General features: G+C 42.9%; 1 protein-coding gene across 4 annotated transcripts in view; it reads right to left on the bottom strand.

The window, feature by feature from the left end:
* Positions 1 to 1,405: 1,405 nt before the first annotated feature.
* ZNF704 (zinc finger protein 704) overlaps positions 1,406 to 14,528 on the bottom strand; it is a 225,772-nt gene continuing 212,649 nt past the window's right edge. For 2 of the 4 annotated variants that reach the window (XR_009054015.1, XR_009054017.1), the window contains 2 exons: positions 13,070 to 14,114; positions 5,095 to 6,418 (listed from right to left, as the gene is read on the bottom strand). Coding sequence is in view for 1 of the 4 variants with exons in the window: in XM_057737282.1 (XP_057593265.1) it covers positions 14,003 to 14,114 (112 nt within the window). In the remaining 3 variants the exon portion in view is untranslated. Of the gene's footprint in view, positions 4,675 to 5,094; positions 6,419 to 9,837; positions 14,115 to 14,528 lie in introns of those variants that run through there. The other 2 variants (XR_009054016.1, XM_057737282.1) reach the window with 2 other exon arrangements.

Below are 14,528 nucleotides of genomic sequence, written 5' to 3'. Positions count from 1 at the left end.
CAGAACACCCACTGGGCGGTGTCAGGGGTAGGGGACGTCCAGTTCCATTTAAGGTCTGTGGCCTCGGGACAGTTCTTAACCTTTATGAAGGTCTCTCATTCTGGATAAAATGGGGTTGGTGGCTGCCCCCCCCCACCCCCACCCCAGAGCTGTTGTGAGGGTTAAGGAGATGATCACACGGAAGCCTCCGGCCCGTTGCCTGGCACTGTGCTGTAGGAGCAAAATGAGTCCTGGCTCCTATTGCACCGCATCTCAGGAAATGTCAGAGGGCTCCGGGTCCCTGTGCCGAATATAAGGGAGTCACAGAGGTTCAATGACGGGGAGCTGGGCTGGGGCTGGGGCTGGGGCTGCCTTGGAAGAAAGTAGTGGTGGTCCAACTGCACAACCTTCTAGTTCTTGAATAGGCTGAGCTGTAAAAACTCTGTCTCCACTGCTCGGTCTATTAATTGATGAAATAATCATGGCCAGGAGTAACCAAGAAAACATTCAGAAGCGGTATGTAAGTGACTTACTAAGGCCCGACGTTTTTAGTTTAGAAAGAATCTTCTTAAGAAATTGAAAAAAAAATTCTGAAGGCACTCATCCTGGATATCAGAGAATTCCAGCATTTGAGTATTTTGGCTTCCATTTGGGGAATACTTCTCTGTGTGTGATGACATGTTATTTCAATTAATTCTCACAAGAGCCCCATGATGTAGGAACTTGGAAGCAAACAGTAAACCATGAGTCAGAGCCCTCCCTACCCTAAGTAAGGCAGATTGGACTAGGAGTAGATAAAGATAGTGTGCAAGCCAGGCTAATTATTTTCATCTGTTTTATTATCATTCCTAATATAAAAACAAGACTTAAAAAGGTTAAATCACATGTCCAGTTATCTTGCAAGAGGCAGAACTAGGATTTGTGTCCAAGTCTGTTGAACTCCAAAGCCTGCTGCCTCACTGCATATATGCTTGGTCTTTGTAGGTGAATAGATCAAGTTCTAGTGGACATGGCCTTGGCCTAGAGGAGGGTCTTCAGGCTGGCTTGGTACTAGAATAGACATTGCCTTTCCTCTGTTTGCCAGCTTGTGTTTACATGACCCAGACAACAGGACCAGTGGCGTTGGGTGAGAAGCTAACGCATCTGGGCAGTCATTGCCAGGGGAATGGGTTCGAGTTGTAATTATCAGGGCTGAGCTCTGGACGAGAGATGTGCCTTCCACGTGTTTCTAAAAATAGCCTTGATGGTAAGCAGTCGAGATGGAAAAGAGATCCCTTTGGTTTTAAATGAGTTTTACAATTGCAGGTAAAACCTCAAACCTTCTAACCCCCGTGAGCCTTTCTCGGGTACCAGTTAGTTACCCTCTACTCAAATAAAAGCAGCCCCCAAATAGAAGCAGATACACAAAAACTTTTATTAAGTGGAAGTTAGACTTCATGGTAATTAACCAATTACAAGTGCATTTAAATGCATGTGTGTGGCCACCGTAGAAGTCAGAATGGTCTTCCTGAAAGTCCAGTGTTCTGGCTCGGTACGTGCCAGTGCAACCCAAAGTAGAACCATACACGCAGGAAATACAGGGCAACGATGACGTCAGACTAGATTGGCAACACCATATTCATTGTTACAGCTAAGCATTACAGAACATGAAAGTCCAAAGACCAGAAGACTATTACTAAGGTGATTCTTACTATAGACCTTTACTTCTACTTAAATGCTTCCATAGGACCAACGCAGCAAATCCTCAACTCCGGGGGGACAGCACCATTTCTGTATTTTATGCTTAAATGGGCCACAGAAACTGTAAACATGCGGTGGTCCTTGAGATGCCCATCGCAGGTAGATGCCAGCTGTCCCCTTGCGAAAGTGCAGTTTAGTTTAACTGGTGTCAACATTTTACACTGTAAATCTTCCATCTGAAATTTTCCTTCTATTTCAGTTAGCACCAGTTTATTTGAAATAGTTTTCCTGGTGTTAAATATTTAGGAAAGTTTTTTTTTTTTTTTTTTTAAACCAACACACAAAGTCCCAAACAATGGAAAGCAAAAAACATTCAAAAAGTTGTTTGAGAGAACAGCATTTAGAAAAACAACATCATTTAAACATTCGACAAATCTATGTACAAGGTGCCCAAAGCTGGCAAGGAGCATGGCTGAGGAACAGTCACATAAAAGGTTTATTAACCTGAACCTCCTCAGGCTGTATTTACAGTCAGAAATGTAGTATCAGAACATCTGAATTTGGCTAAAAATTATATAAAAACACACATTCCCGCCCCCAATTACTTCTAAATAGGTAGCAAACATATCCAGTATAACCACAAGTACCAGGTTTAGAAGTGTGTTTTTCCATATTTTACACACAAACAGCTGAGAAACTTTCTCAATGGACGCAGAACAGATCCGGAATGGCAGAGAAATGGAGTTCTTTATTTCAACATTGTCAGATGAAGGAAAGACTCTTCTTTCATGCCGAGTAATGTAGGAAAGTACTGATTGAGGAGCAAAGATAAATTCTTAGGGAAAAAGGTTTCATGAAAATACAAAATCCACAAGAGGACTGAAGTAATATGTGTATATTTTATATGGACTTTCCAAAAAATAGAAGTAATGATCTCCAGGTAATTTCAGGAAAAAAGGCCAATGATTTTGCTTTGCTGGACAATATTTTTACTTTTTGTTCTTTGAAACTATATGATCCAAACCCTCTGGAGAATAGTGTTATTTTCCTTAGATTGCGACTTAAACACAATAGACAGACACAACCTATGCTATATTTATCCAAGGCAATACTCATTAACTTCATGCAGTTTTCCTTGCTTGTTAATCCATTGTTACTAGAACATTCACCTCTAAAAAAACTGGGCCCATTTTTGTAACAGCCCACATTTCCCCTTTCTGCTGAAGAAGTAAAATATACATCATTTCTCCTTTATTCACCTTCGTGGCCGAATTGTTTAGGGTCTGAAGTTAAAATGAACTATCTTTAAAAATATCAGCTAGAACTATATAGATGGAAGTCCTACAACCCCATAATGATATGCATTGAAGTCTGTTTTGAATAATTTGCAGTTGTGGTTAAGTCTCTATGAAAAAAATTGACTTGGATTGGATACACGATAACATTACTCTTTGAAAATGCATAGTTTGTAACTTTTTACATTCATTCACGAATATTAAAGACTTTTGTAAGCCAGTACTTAACTCCAAATGGTGGTAAGATTGTATTTTGAAAGATCTCTAAAAATTGTAGAGCATTGCCTCATTGCTTTTGAATGAGTGCCCAATTCCAAGTTAATGCCGATCGTGTTAATGCCAGCATCATACAGGAAGGGCTGCTTCATCTCTCTTTCTCTTTTTTCTTCAGCAGGCACTAAAAAGCAATGCTTTCTACTGACAGCATTTCCACTACATACCCCATTTTAGGTATTTTATAATCTCATTTTAAAAGGTTAGATTTGGTGTAGAAAACAGTTTGAAGGATGGCTTAATTCTGAAAAGTAGAATGTTTTAAAACCTTATCATGGATGAAGGGCAACAGAGGTTTTGTGATGACTGTGCTTCTCTCACTCCCTGGCCCCCTCATTTGAAAACGATGACCGCGGGCCACTCGGCTGTTGTACTTGATGATAGTCACAAACCCTTTGGGACCTAGCGATTTTTTCTTATCCTGAGTTCTTCCTCTAAGTATATAGATTTTGATACATGAAACACTTTGGAAACTACACTAGTATCTGGTTATTCCAGAGAGCTTATGTTTCAATGGCTGACTATCGTCCAACCATTAATTATAAAAATAGGAATTTAAGGTCTTGTTGTAGGAAAATACTGATTAATGGCATTTTTTTAAAAAAAAACATATATGATCCTCATGCCTGGGTTATTTTACACCCAGGACATTTTCAGTTATTGAAGTCACGGAATGAGCATATTTCGGGGGTATTGAGTTCTTCCCTAAAAATCTAAATCTATGCTAAAGCTTTCTACCAGTGATCACAGAGTTTCCCCCAAACAGTCGGGATACTTTGGAAGAAGAAGCTTTGCTATCATCACAGGGCTTGGTCAAGTCACAGTCATTGCTTTCCAATTAGCAGATTATAGGGGAAAAGGCATAAAAAGCAAAGCAAGGGTCTGTAATCTGCAAAGTGATGTATCTTTTTTTTTTTTTAATTCCCCTGGGTGGGGGTAGTTTATGATTATGCTACACTGTAGATCCCTGAGGGGTAATCCCAACTGCGGAGCCACTGGCCCTCAAAACTCTGCCTCTTTGCTCTCTCTCTTGGCCATCTGTGCCCAAGCATGGGAAGGGGGCTCCGCCAGGGTGAGAGACACGTGCTTCACAACACAAGCAGATTGGAAGAGCCTGCTCTTTGCATCCATATACACGTAAAACAATTATACCCCGCAGGAACCACCTCCTTTCCACATAATAAAGGTCAATTCTGTTCTCCTGCTCTGGGCAGAGGTCAGGGCCTAGAGCAATGAATGTAAAGCTCTCTTCCTCCGCCCTGATCACTCCACTGGCTTTGCTCTGGAAGGGACCGGTGGGGAAAGGGGCTTAGGGGGACTTTGAGTCAAAGTGAAAGGATTAGGTTTCTGCCTTGTCCTTCTTTACCAGGGAGTCTGCGTGAATCCTTTGCGATGAGTGTGGCAGGTTGTCTGTTGATCGACCTGCTCTCTGAATGATCAGCCAGAACTGTTGAGACAAATGGAAAGTTTCCCCAAAGGAAGGGGGTAGCCTCATCGACTGAGCCTAACATACCAGTCGCGGTAATACTACCGCATCCCCCTGCCCCGCCCCCCCCAACTTTGGACCTTAATTGAAGAGTGAGAAAGCAGGAGCACAGAAGCAAAAATGTTTACTCAGGGCTTTTGGAAGCAAACATACATAATAACAGCATGGCCTCTGGCTTGGGCAGATGAAGGCAAAGAGGGCAGGGTAATAGTTCACTAGCGAATTCAAGGTGGTTGTCAAGATGGGAAAACAAGACTAGGAACTAGAATCGGGACTGTCCTTTATCTCCCTTAAAGCTCAATTTCTTCTCCAGAATGCTGGTTTTTCCTCTTCAGTCAGAGACGTAAAGAGAATTCAAAAGAAAATAAGAGATGAGCCACATTTTTTTTTTTTTTTTTTAATTATGTTCTTTAATGACAGTGCTCTTGCCTTTTTCAGGAGTTGCTACTTGCTCCCCTGGATAATTTTCTGAATTAAAAATTTGGAGAACTGCGCCTAGTAGGTCGTAAATGTAACAGTGTATTAGACTTGAGAATTAATTTTTAACAGTTTCATAATATAAATAAAGGGGATCTTTTCTTTGGACGCTGTTAGTTAATGATTATGTGGATGGCGCTCAATAGGAAAGAATATTTTTAAGAAACAAGGACTACAGTTGAAGTATTGAATTCATAACCTCTACCTTCTTTCAAAATCTATAGTTATTTTCTTTTGGGGTGGTAGCTTTTTTCTTGTTCCCTAGAGCTTGGGTCTTTTTAAGTTCTGCCACTGTCACGGCATTGGTGCTAACCATTGCAAAATGGGCTTCTTTTCCAGCAGAGGAGGAAAGCCCACTGTTTCCTCCTCCAGCACTGTATTGCTTTAGAAACATAATAAAAGCATCATGTATCAAAAAGCCTCTTAATGAAGGGCAGGTGACTGGACAAAATGGTTTAGGCCCCATCTAGCTCCATGACTACACTTGCGAGTGGCTTTACCCTGAACTCAGGATGTGAAACCAGTGAGCTGATGGGAGAAGGGGAAGACAGAAATCCATTCGTGGACTGGCCAAACTTTAATCACTCACAATGACAGAACTCTCACGCACTGCCAATGTTGTTTAAATTGTATTCGTATTTAAACTTGACCTAACCATATCACCAGGTGTTTCCGACTTTCAGTCGACAGTCCTTTTCAATCTGATTATTACAAATTGTAAATGTGAGCTTTTTTCAAATTTGGGGACATCAGTATAAGTTTACATGAATAACAAATGTTGAATGTTTGTGGCAAAATAACTTCTTTCCAAGGAGTAGAAACTTTTACTCAGAACATTGCAGTAGCTAATCAGCTCCTATTAATTAACCACTTAGACGGCTGGAATTTAGGGAATAGGAGCCTGGGAAGTACCCTATTTGGGGGTGACTGAGGCTGCATTTGACAATGTGAGTGAGCGGGCTCTTGACATCTATGCTGAAATACCTGGAATGTAAGGATGGGTGAAGAACACGGGTCCCTGGGTCTTCTCAGGTCTAGAGCCATTCTGGAAGACTGAGGTCTGACCAGCGCTTTCACACGCTCTTTCCCTCCTTCCTGCAGGCAGTAATGAGGCTGACTCCCAGGTTCAAGACCACTTGAACTGGGTTGACTTTGAAGGTGGTGATGGTCATTTTAAACACTCTCATTCTACACCGGGTTCTAGGGAAGGTCAAATGAAGTCATGTATCTGAAAAAGACATACTTTCTTATATACATGAAAGGGTTAGTGATTATCCCAACATCATCAGGAATCTCGTGTAAGATACAGTTTAAAATAACTTAGTTCATCCAAATGAAGGAAGCAATTTCTAATTTTTCCATGACACATGTATTCCCATTTTGTCTTTGCCCTTGGGGAAAGATGTTAAGGTTTTCTAAATGGAAAAACTCCATTTTGAGGTTAGTGGACACTCTCAAACACCTAAGCACCTACCAGTTCTGAAGCAAGGACTTTGCCATGTCAGAGGTGAAACAACGGAACTTTTATCCTGGGATGAAAACTCACGAGGCAGGATGGAGTGGGAGGGGGTGCGGAGGGGTTGGCAAAGGGCTTTGGCACAAGGAGGCAACGTGTGCTACGTGCAGGGGCTCCTGGCTGCCTTCTCCGAAGGCACAAGGCTGCTCTTTGCCAGCCCCTCATCACAGTGGTCACGGCAGTGAAAACAGTAAGGAAGTCAGGGTTACAGTCATTCAATGCTTTGGGGCCTGGCCTGGATACACCAGGAGGCAGTGTGAGAGCTGGATAATACTTATTTTAATTTTAATTTTAATCAGAGGGAAGGGGAGTTTAAGGATATGGTATATTTATATTCAAGTCTTCCATGAGAATGATTTCTGGGGAGAACCGACCGCGTTCCCTTCTTGGATTTTAGTTGCCCAGACGGTGCCAATGTATGAGTTTGTGGGGCTGATGGAAGAACTTGACCTGATGCCTATGGTAGGGGAAATCTGCTTTTCCCAACAGTTGAAACTGAGCGGCCAAAGGCTACATCTGCCCACGTATAGGTTCTCTTTGGTCTGCACACTGTTGGCCAAGCACTTGAGTTTAGCTGCAATGTCAGGTAACATCATATTTCCAAGTCAGAAGACCTAGCAGCCCCAAGCCTGATTTCTGTATGGTTTTGATTGTCTAGAGCTGGGATCCACCTACAAAGGGGGTGTGTGTCCTCTAGTTCACCATGGTCTCTGTCACTCTCTAGTGTCCTTCTCTTGCCTGATCTGAGTCATTCTATCACAGAATCTGCCTGTTCTTTCTAAGGCATCTGCTGTGTACCATTAAGAGGCTTCTATTTAAATAGGAAGCAAGACTCATTTGGTTCAAAACCATGCAGCAATAAACACTTCTTGAGAACGTTTAATACCAATATTAGAGATATTCCAAGAGAATGAAGATAGAGATTTGGACTGCTTCATCTCAGAGATGAGGCTGTACACCATTTCCCCCTAACTCCATGCATTTCTAGTCCTCATGTGTGCAGATTCTAAAGCCTATTTGAAAGCAAAGTCTGAATGACCCCTGACCACCTCATAGGGTTGCCCAATGGGTGTACGACCATTCTATCCCAGCTTTTCTTTTGATGTTATCTGCATACTTGACTAATTAGTCTAGCTTTTGAATTACTTAAATCTTAGAAAGAAAAGATGCTTTCTTGCTTTAACAGTGAGTGGGCTAGAAAAAACTGTAGAGCATTATGAAATGGTTTTGGCAAAGCTCAAAATTATTTGTGTGGCTAATCAACTCTCCATGGCTGCCTTCCTTGTTTCCCAACTCTTGGGAATATAGTGACTTTCTGATCTCATACTTGCCTGTCTGTAAATTCTTCATGTGAAAAATCGAGCACTTGTTCTGATAACAAAATTAAAGTTATTTAGTTAGTGCTGAGGACAAAATTATTTTAAACATCACCGATCACCTAGGAATTCCATCTTTGGGCTTATACACCATGATTTTAGAAATTTCCGTCAGATGATACCTGCTAGTTAAATGCAGCTTTGTGGTTCTGGTAGGTGGAGCAATAGGTTTGTCCTTGTGACAGAAATGTATCATTTTACACTAAAGAATTTACAAGGATATTTCTCCCATTGCCTGTAAACATATCTATTAACATTTTAAGGATTTAAGAGACATAAGATGATTCTTAAAGTGTTTTTTTTTTTCCCCAAAATACTCTGAAAAAGACACTGGTAAAGATAAAAGGAGTAGCTGTTGCCATCTTGATTCTCTTGTAATACTTTCCATCTGATCTGCATTTCTACGCTTGCTGCAGAGGGTTAATTGAAAAGATAGGCATCAACGCTTGCTTAAAAGAGGCATAGCCCTTTGTTTGGAGAGCAGGAATTGCTTATAATATTAACACTTCCTGTCTGGTAAAATATTGTATTTTAAAAAATAAGCTACAATGTATAAAACCAAGGTCATTTCCCACAAAATGTTCATGTTCTTTGTGATTACAAAACACTGCATCTTGTAAAATATTTCCAGTTCTGTTAACTTGAGAAGTAAAGTACTAATGCTTATTATAAAAGTGTCACATCTCTCAGAATTGTAGACGCCTACGCAGTATATTTCTTGACTTATTTGGAAAATTAACTAATAATTATTATTGTAGTTAAGATTACATTTTGACACAACACATAACCATTGTGATTCTCAGACTCACAAGAAAAGTTATAAAACATGAGATTGTCTTCAAAAAAAAAAGGAACTATTTACAAAACAGGACCAGAAGTAAAATTCCCATTTTGATTTCTGGTCCTATGATAGATACACCTTTTAAAGCATGTATATCATTGGAAATCTCGGCTTTTTCAAAGACAGTCACAATAAGCAAACCAGTGGGTCTTAAATACATTTTATACTTTCTTGCTCTAGTGGTGTGCGAGACTTTGTGATACAATTGTTACCTAAAAGTGCTAATCTCGTTTTATTTACTCACTTCTGGTTTGGCTAGTTACAATGAAAAAGACAGCAGGAAGCGGTTCCACTCTGGAGGAATCGCCACAGGTATGGGGAACAGGGAGAGCATGTGTGCTGCTGGCTGGGTTATTTTCTTAGAGAAATGAAATTCCCGGTTGACCTGTCTGCCCTGCACATTCTCCAAAATGACCCACGACCTCATTTGTATTCATGAACCCTGCTCTGTTTCCACTCACTTGTCTGCACAAATTCTTCCCTGCGTTCATACAGCTCAGAGCTACAGCTGACGTGGTTGGTAGAAATTCTACAGGGTCATGAGAAAAAGCAGCACCTTGTCCACAAAAGTCCATGGAAGTTTGCTCCTTAACCTGCTAGTAAAGCAAAATGCATGTCTTTCACGTCCCTCACCTACAGAATTCTGCGCACAGCTAACAGCCAGTCATCCAACCGGCTGATTATAAAAAGGAACACCGAGGCGTCATGTTCATAGTTACATTCAGAAACAGCCTTACGTGAGTCTGTGAAAACCCACCAGGGACTGCGCTGTGGTTCAGATGTCAGCCTTAGAACTCAGGTCTAAGAAACAAAGAAACTGCTCTGTTTCCTAAAGCATCCCTCCACACCTCAAAAAGTCGGTACTGTCCAGTTTATGGAAATTTGTCTTGAAATGGTATGTTCATTAAACAAACAAACAAACAAACAAAAACTGTTCTGACTAGAAAAGATGCTGGAGATAATAAAAACCTTTCTAGTCTTAGGATCCTCCAGATCTATTTTCACATACCCTTAAGTTTTCCCTGAGGAAATGAATATTTTTTTTTTACAGTATTTTGCTACTATTCTCAAGGTATTCTCTCCCATATGTACAGTTCGTGCCACTTTTTTCTAAATGTTCCCAAGTGAATGCTGTGCTTTCCTTTTCCAATGAAGTCGGATGAAGGCAGAAATGGGTTTAGCAGTGCCAGCTAATTTGAAACCCAGGGCTGCTTTCAAGTGTGGCTTAGTGGGACACCAGTGACAGTGGACGTCAATGCAAGTGATCTTGAAATTTGATAGAGGGCATGCCAGGTTCAGAAATCTTTTGCAACAGACATGTAACTATTTCTTTAAAACATTGTTGGAAAGCCCAAGAACTGTAACACGCATCATTCTCTACTGAAAGTTTTCATCTGCTACAGCTATGCCTGGACAAGGAATCATCTCGTAAAGAGCAATGCCCCCCTCCCAGCCCCCCCTCCCCCGACCCCTTGGTGCACGGAGCTGCTGACAGACATGCACATTCCACATTCCTGCTCAGAAACCCACTGCCCTCTTCCTGACACTGGCTTTTGCCATACAAGGGAGGAAACTTTCCAGCAAGTGAAGGGGAGAGCAGTTCGTGCCCACCAGAGATGCACAGGGCAGTCCTGCATCCCTGGCCTGAGCGCTTCCCATAAAGGTGTTCTCTCCTCGCTTTCAATCAGCTGCTCCCAGAGAGGGAAACTGGCAGCTCCCTCGGAAGTACCCAGGGACAGTCACCACCGGCTGATCAGCACTAGGATGGTAAGCCGGAGCCAGGTGTCCACAGCCTTCTCGTATCTCTGCTCTGCCCACCCCTCCACTTGCTACCCTGGTGTTTCCTCCAGGTGGTCACACTGCCTCCCATAAATTGGGTGCACGTACTCTGGGAAGAACTAATGCTTCAAATGACTGCTCTCTGCTGTGCAGCTATCTAGAGAAGCCTGTCCATCACCAGGAAATGGCTTCTTTGGAGAGAGATGAGAAATCTTTTCTGAAGGAAGGGGTATCGGGGAGAGAAAAGTCAAAGGCTACCATACGCCTTCTTTAGAAAGATTTTGGGACAAGAACCCACTGCACTGCCGTTCCTTTTGCACAGACAGGTCTCTGAGGTGCCCGTGACGGGCAAGGCTCCTGTTAAGCAGCCACGTGCCCTGGGACTTCCCTTCCCACCCATCTCCCTCCTCCCCCTGCCGGATGAAGACAGAAAAGAACGTGGTACCACAGAGAAGGCATAAAACAAACCTTGGACTTAATTTGGCACTTCATTTAGTTCCAAAATATAACAAAATAGCTCTACTTTTTAAAAAACTTTTTGCATGTACAATCAGTGCTGTATATTGCAATTTGTAGCTTTCTGGGTGGCTTAAAAGAAGTTTCATCCCTTTTCTTCAAGGCCAACCAGGTGAAGCCTGGTGGTTCCTTAGTCATCACATGCCTTGGTACAGGGAATGGGCGTCCGTGTCCAGGAAGTACTCAGGGTCTGTGCCCTCGTCGGAGCTAGAGAAGAGGACACACAGAGCCCCGCTGGCCAGCAGAAAGGAGCCCCGAGTGGGTGGGAGATGCAGAGAGTGTGCGTGAAGAAGGCTTTAGGAAGAAGAAGAAATTCCAGGGATGCTGCATTCAGCTCTACACTTCTGCTTATACCTGTGCATCGGCTAATCACCTGGTGATGACTGAGCTTGGCTCACCCAGGCCAGAGCCCAGCGCTAGTCATGGGCTGTACCTCTGGGGGCAGAGCCACAGAGCCTCAGGCCAGGACTGCCCCACAGCCACCATCGCTCCCTCCTTGTGTCCCAAAGTTCTGCGAGTAGGGGCTGGATTTGGCCCCTCGTTATTTTCATCTCGTTTGATTAGCGACTTAATCAACAGCCATGGAACTCTGCTGAAGAGAAAACCCTCTGCTCCAGGATTGCACCCCAACCATCACTGAAGTCCATGATGAGCCTGCTCAAATGGCTGACCAGCCCTGGACTCACCGTGGCCACTGGGCAATCCAGCCACAGCACAGGGCCTCCTGGACCAGGCCAGAGCATCACCTCCCAGCAGAGATGCTTGTGGGTGACGCGACAGGACACCAGGAAGGAGAAAAGACAGGCTGGCGTAGAGGATGCAAATATGTTTCTGCACTTAAAAAACCCTTTCCTGGTTGACCTTGTCAGTGTTCAAACATATATTTTAGCTGGTGCTGTATTGATTGGTAATCACCATGTGATATTAAATGAAGCTCTTTCTCTGCTCTCTTAAAATACGTGTTTTTAAAGAAAAAAATAAACCAAGGAGGAAAACAGGATCCCTTTCAAGGAATTATGTCTCAAATGTCATATGAGAGTTCAAAAAAATAAAATTGCCAAGATATGTGAATGCACAGGTTGCGGATGTTACACGGTAGAACCTCCTTCTTTTTCCCTTATTAAAAAAAAGGATAGCTCTGTGACTAGATGACTTCTTCCTATTCTTTCAAAAAAAGTGTATGTACAGTCTCGAAATATATTAAACTTTGCCCTGTGCAATTTCATTTAACATTCCTACGGCTGATCCTAGGCCCCCATCCCGACACAGTGCATCCTATAAGGTGCTCTTACTTCTTTGCATAGGTATAGGAGGAATAACTTTAGCAGGGCAATCAAGAGTGGGGTAGACAGAGAAGGAGCTTATTTACAGGGCTTGACAAATGCTCCCCTGTCCCCGCACCACTACCACCAAGACGGACAAACAAACACACACCAGGTTAGAAAGTCTAATAAATGGAACACAGTGCAAGCCCTGGTCTTACTAAATTGAGAGATTCCTATACCAACATACATTTTCCTTTTGGTGTTCTCTACGTTCCCTTCTGAGCGAAGTCTTAATGAATAGCTCCAGTATTTTGATAAGAAAAATAAAGGTTTGGACCTTCCCTTTCCCCATATAATCTTTATATTGTTCATTAACCCATCTCCCAGACACGCTAAAGCATAAAACCTATAAAAGTGCACTCAGAATGCATGTTGACCTCACATGACTTTCTGAACAGATGGGGCCGTGGAGGCTGTGCTCTGCTGTCTAAAGCAAACCTGCCGGGATGGTCTGGAGTTCTCTGTCTTTTCTGAAACCAGTCAGCGGTGGCGTTTTGAGGGAAGGAAGGCCCGATGACCCACTGACCTGGCAACAACTGTCAGATAAGCAGTGATGAAGAGATCCGAGCTACGGTTGGCATCGCATCCCTGAAGGAAGCTACGAGGCTTACCCAGATGGCAATGCATGCTAGGTCTTGAGTGCATTGTGGCAGGGAGAGAGTGGGCTGGGCCGCCCCTCTGGGAAGGCTTCCAAGGAAGACTCCCGGACGTTTCCCAACAGTGACAGCGGGATGTCCTGAACTCAGCTGGGGCTGAAGTCTGCTGGTGATGTCCATTGTCAATCTCTTTTCAAGCTTATGCCCTCCTGGGCCCTTCAAGGTAAGAGCTCTACCGTGGTTCAGTTTGGGGCCGTTCTTTAAAACAAAACAAAACAAACAAACAAACAAAAAGGACATAGGAAAGATACCCAGAGTGCTGCTATATCCCGGCAGCAGATCAGGATGTGTACTGCTCCCAAAAGTCCGATGGAGAACAGGGAAAAGACTACTCACAATGAAAACAGGTATCGTTCTTTGTACAAATGCTACTGAGTAGTAACATGTAGCTTTTTTTTTTTAAGTGTCAAAAAAAGAAAAAAAAGAAAATCTCAGAAACGGCATTATCCAGAAAGGTTATCAAAATAGGCCTCCTTTCGAGGAAAAATGGGCTTGGTTGGTTTGATTGCTACAGAAGTCCACAGTTTTCAGAGCCAGACATACAGCAAAAAAAAGAAAAAAAGTTGCCTTTTCTTTTTAAGGAAAAAAGTAGTTACAGCTGCTCTCGGCTGGGTTCTCAGCAAGAACAGTGAGGGTGGTGACCTTTCTTGTTTTTTTGTTTTTTGCTGTGATTTCACCAAGGTTCTCGGAAGTGCCTTCCCTGGGTTTCAAGTGTGTTTTGTTCAGAAGGAAAAGCGCTTTCCAACACCCTCAGCGCAAGGTGAGGGCAGGAGTGTCTGGGGCACCGATCAGGGGCCTGGGCATCAGTCAACGAACCGCTGGCAGGCCTTCTTCCAGCGGCAGGCTGTGCACCACATGTCGCGGTTCTCCATGCCGTACACCTTCCGGCACTTCTTGCCCTCTCCCCGGGGCTTCCTGTAAAACAAGCCAGGAAACGGTATTCAGTGTGAGGGATTCAGTGGGCATTCTTTGGGGGGCTCAAAAATCCCTGGAAAGATCCAGAAAAAGTTAGGAAGCATAGTAGGGGTCTCTCTAGGTTCAGAAGTTAACCTGTGCGGGATGTTTTCACAGCCACTACACTAACTGTTAAAATCTGCTGCTTATCGTACTCTTCAGCTTCTACTTGTCCATTTGTAGACATCCATTTGGGCATCTTCATAACACTGAATTAAATAAGTAAATACAAGAAATACCAGTAGAGAGCATTATTCTTTCAAGTTTTTAAATATGTACTTTCAAATGCTCTCTTGCATCTCAAATTTCTAGCCTTCTGTTAAGGGAATCCTGGGGAGGTCCTCCTTGATCTGGATTAAAAACTCTATCTTGTAG

This window comes from Hippopotamus amphibius, chromosome 5 (genome assembly GCF_030028045.1).
Source record: "Hippopotamus amphibius kiboko isolate mHipAmp2 chromosome 5, mHipAmp2.hap2, whole genome shotgun sequence".
Lineage (NCBI taxonomy): Eukaryota > Metazoa > Chordata > Mammalia > Artiodactyla > Hippopotamidae > Hippopotamus > Hippopotamus amphibius.
The sequence above is the reverse complement of the archived record's forward strand: the minus strand, read 5'-3'. Positions and strand labels throughout refer to the sequence as shown.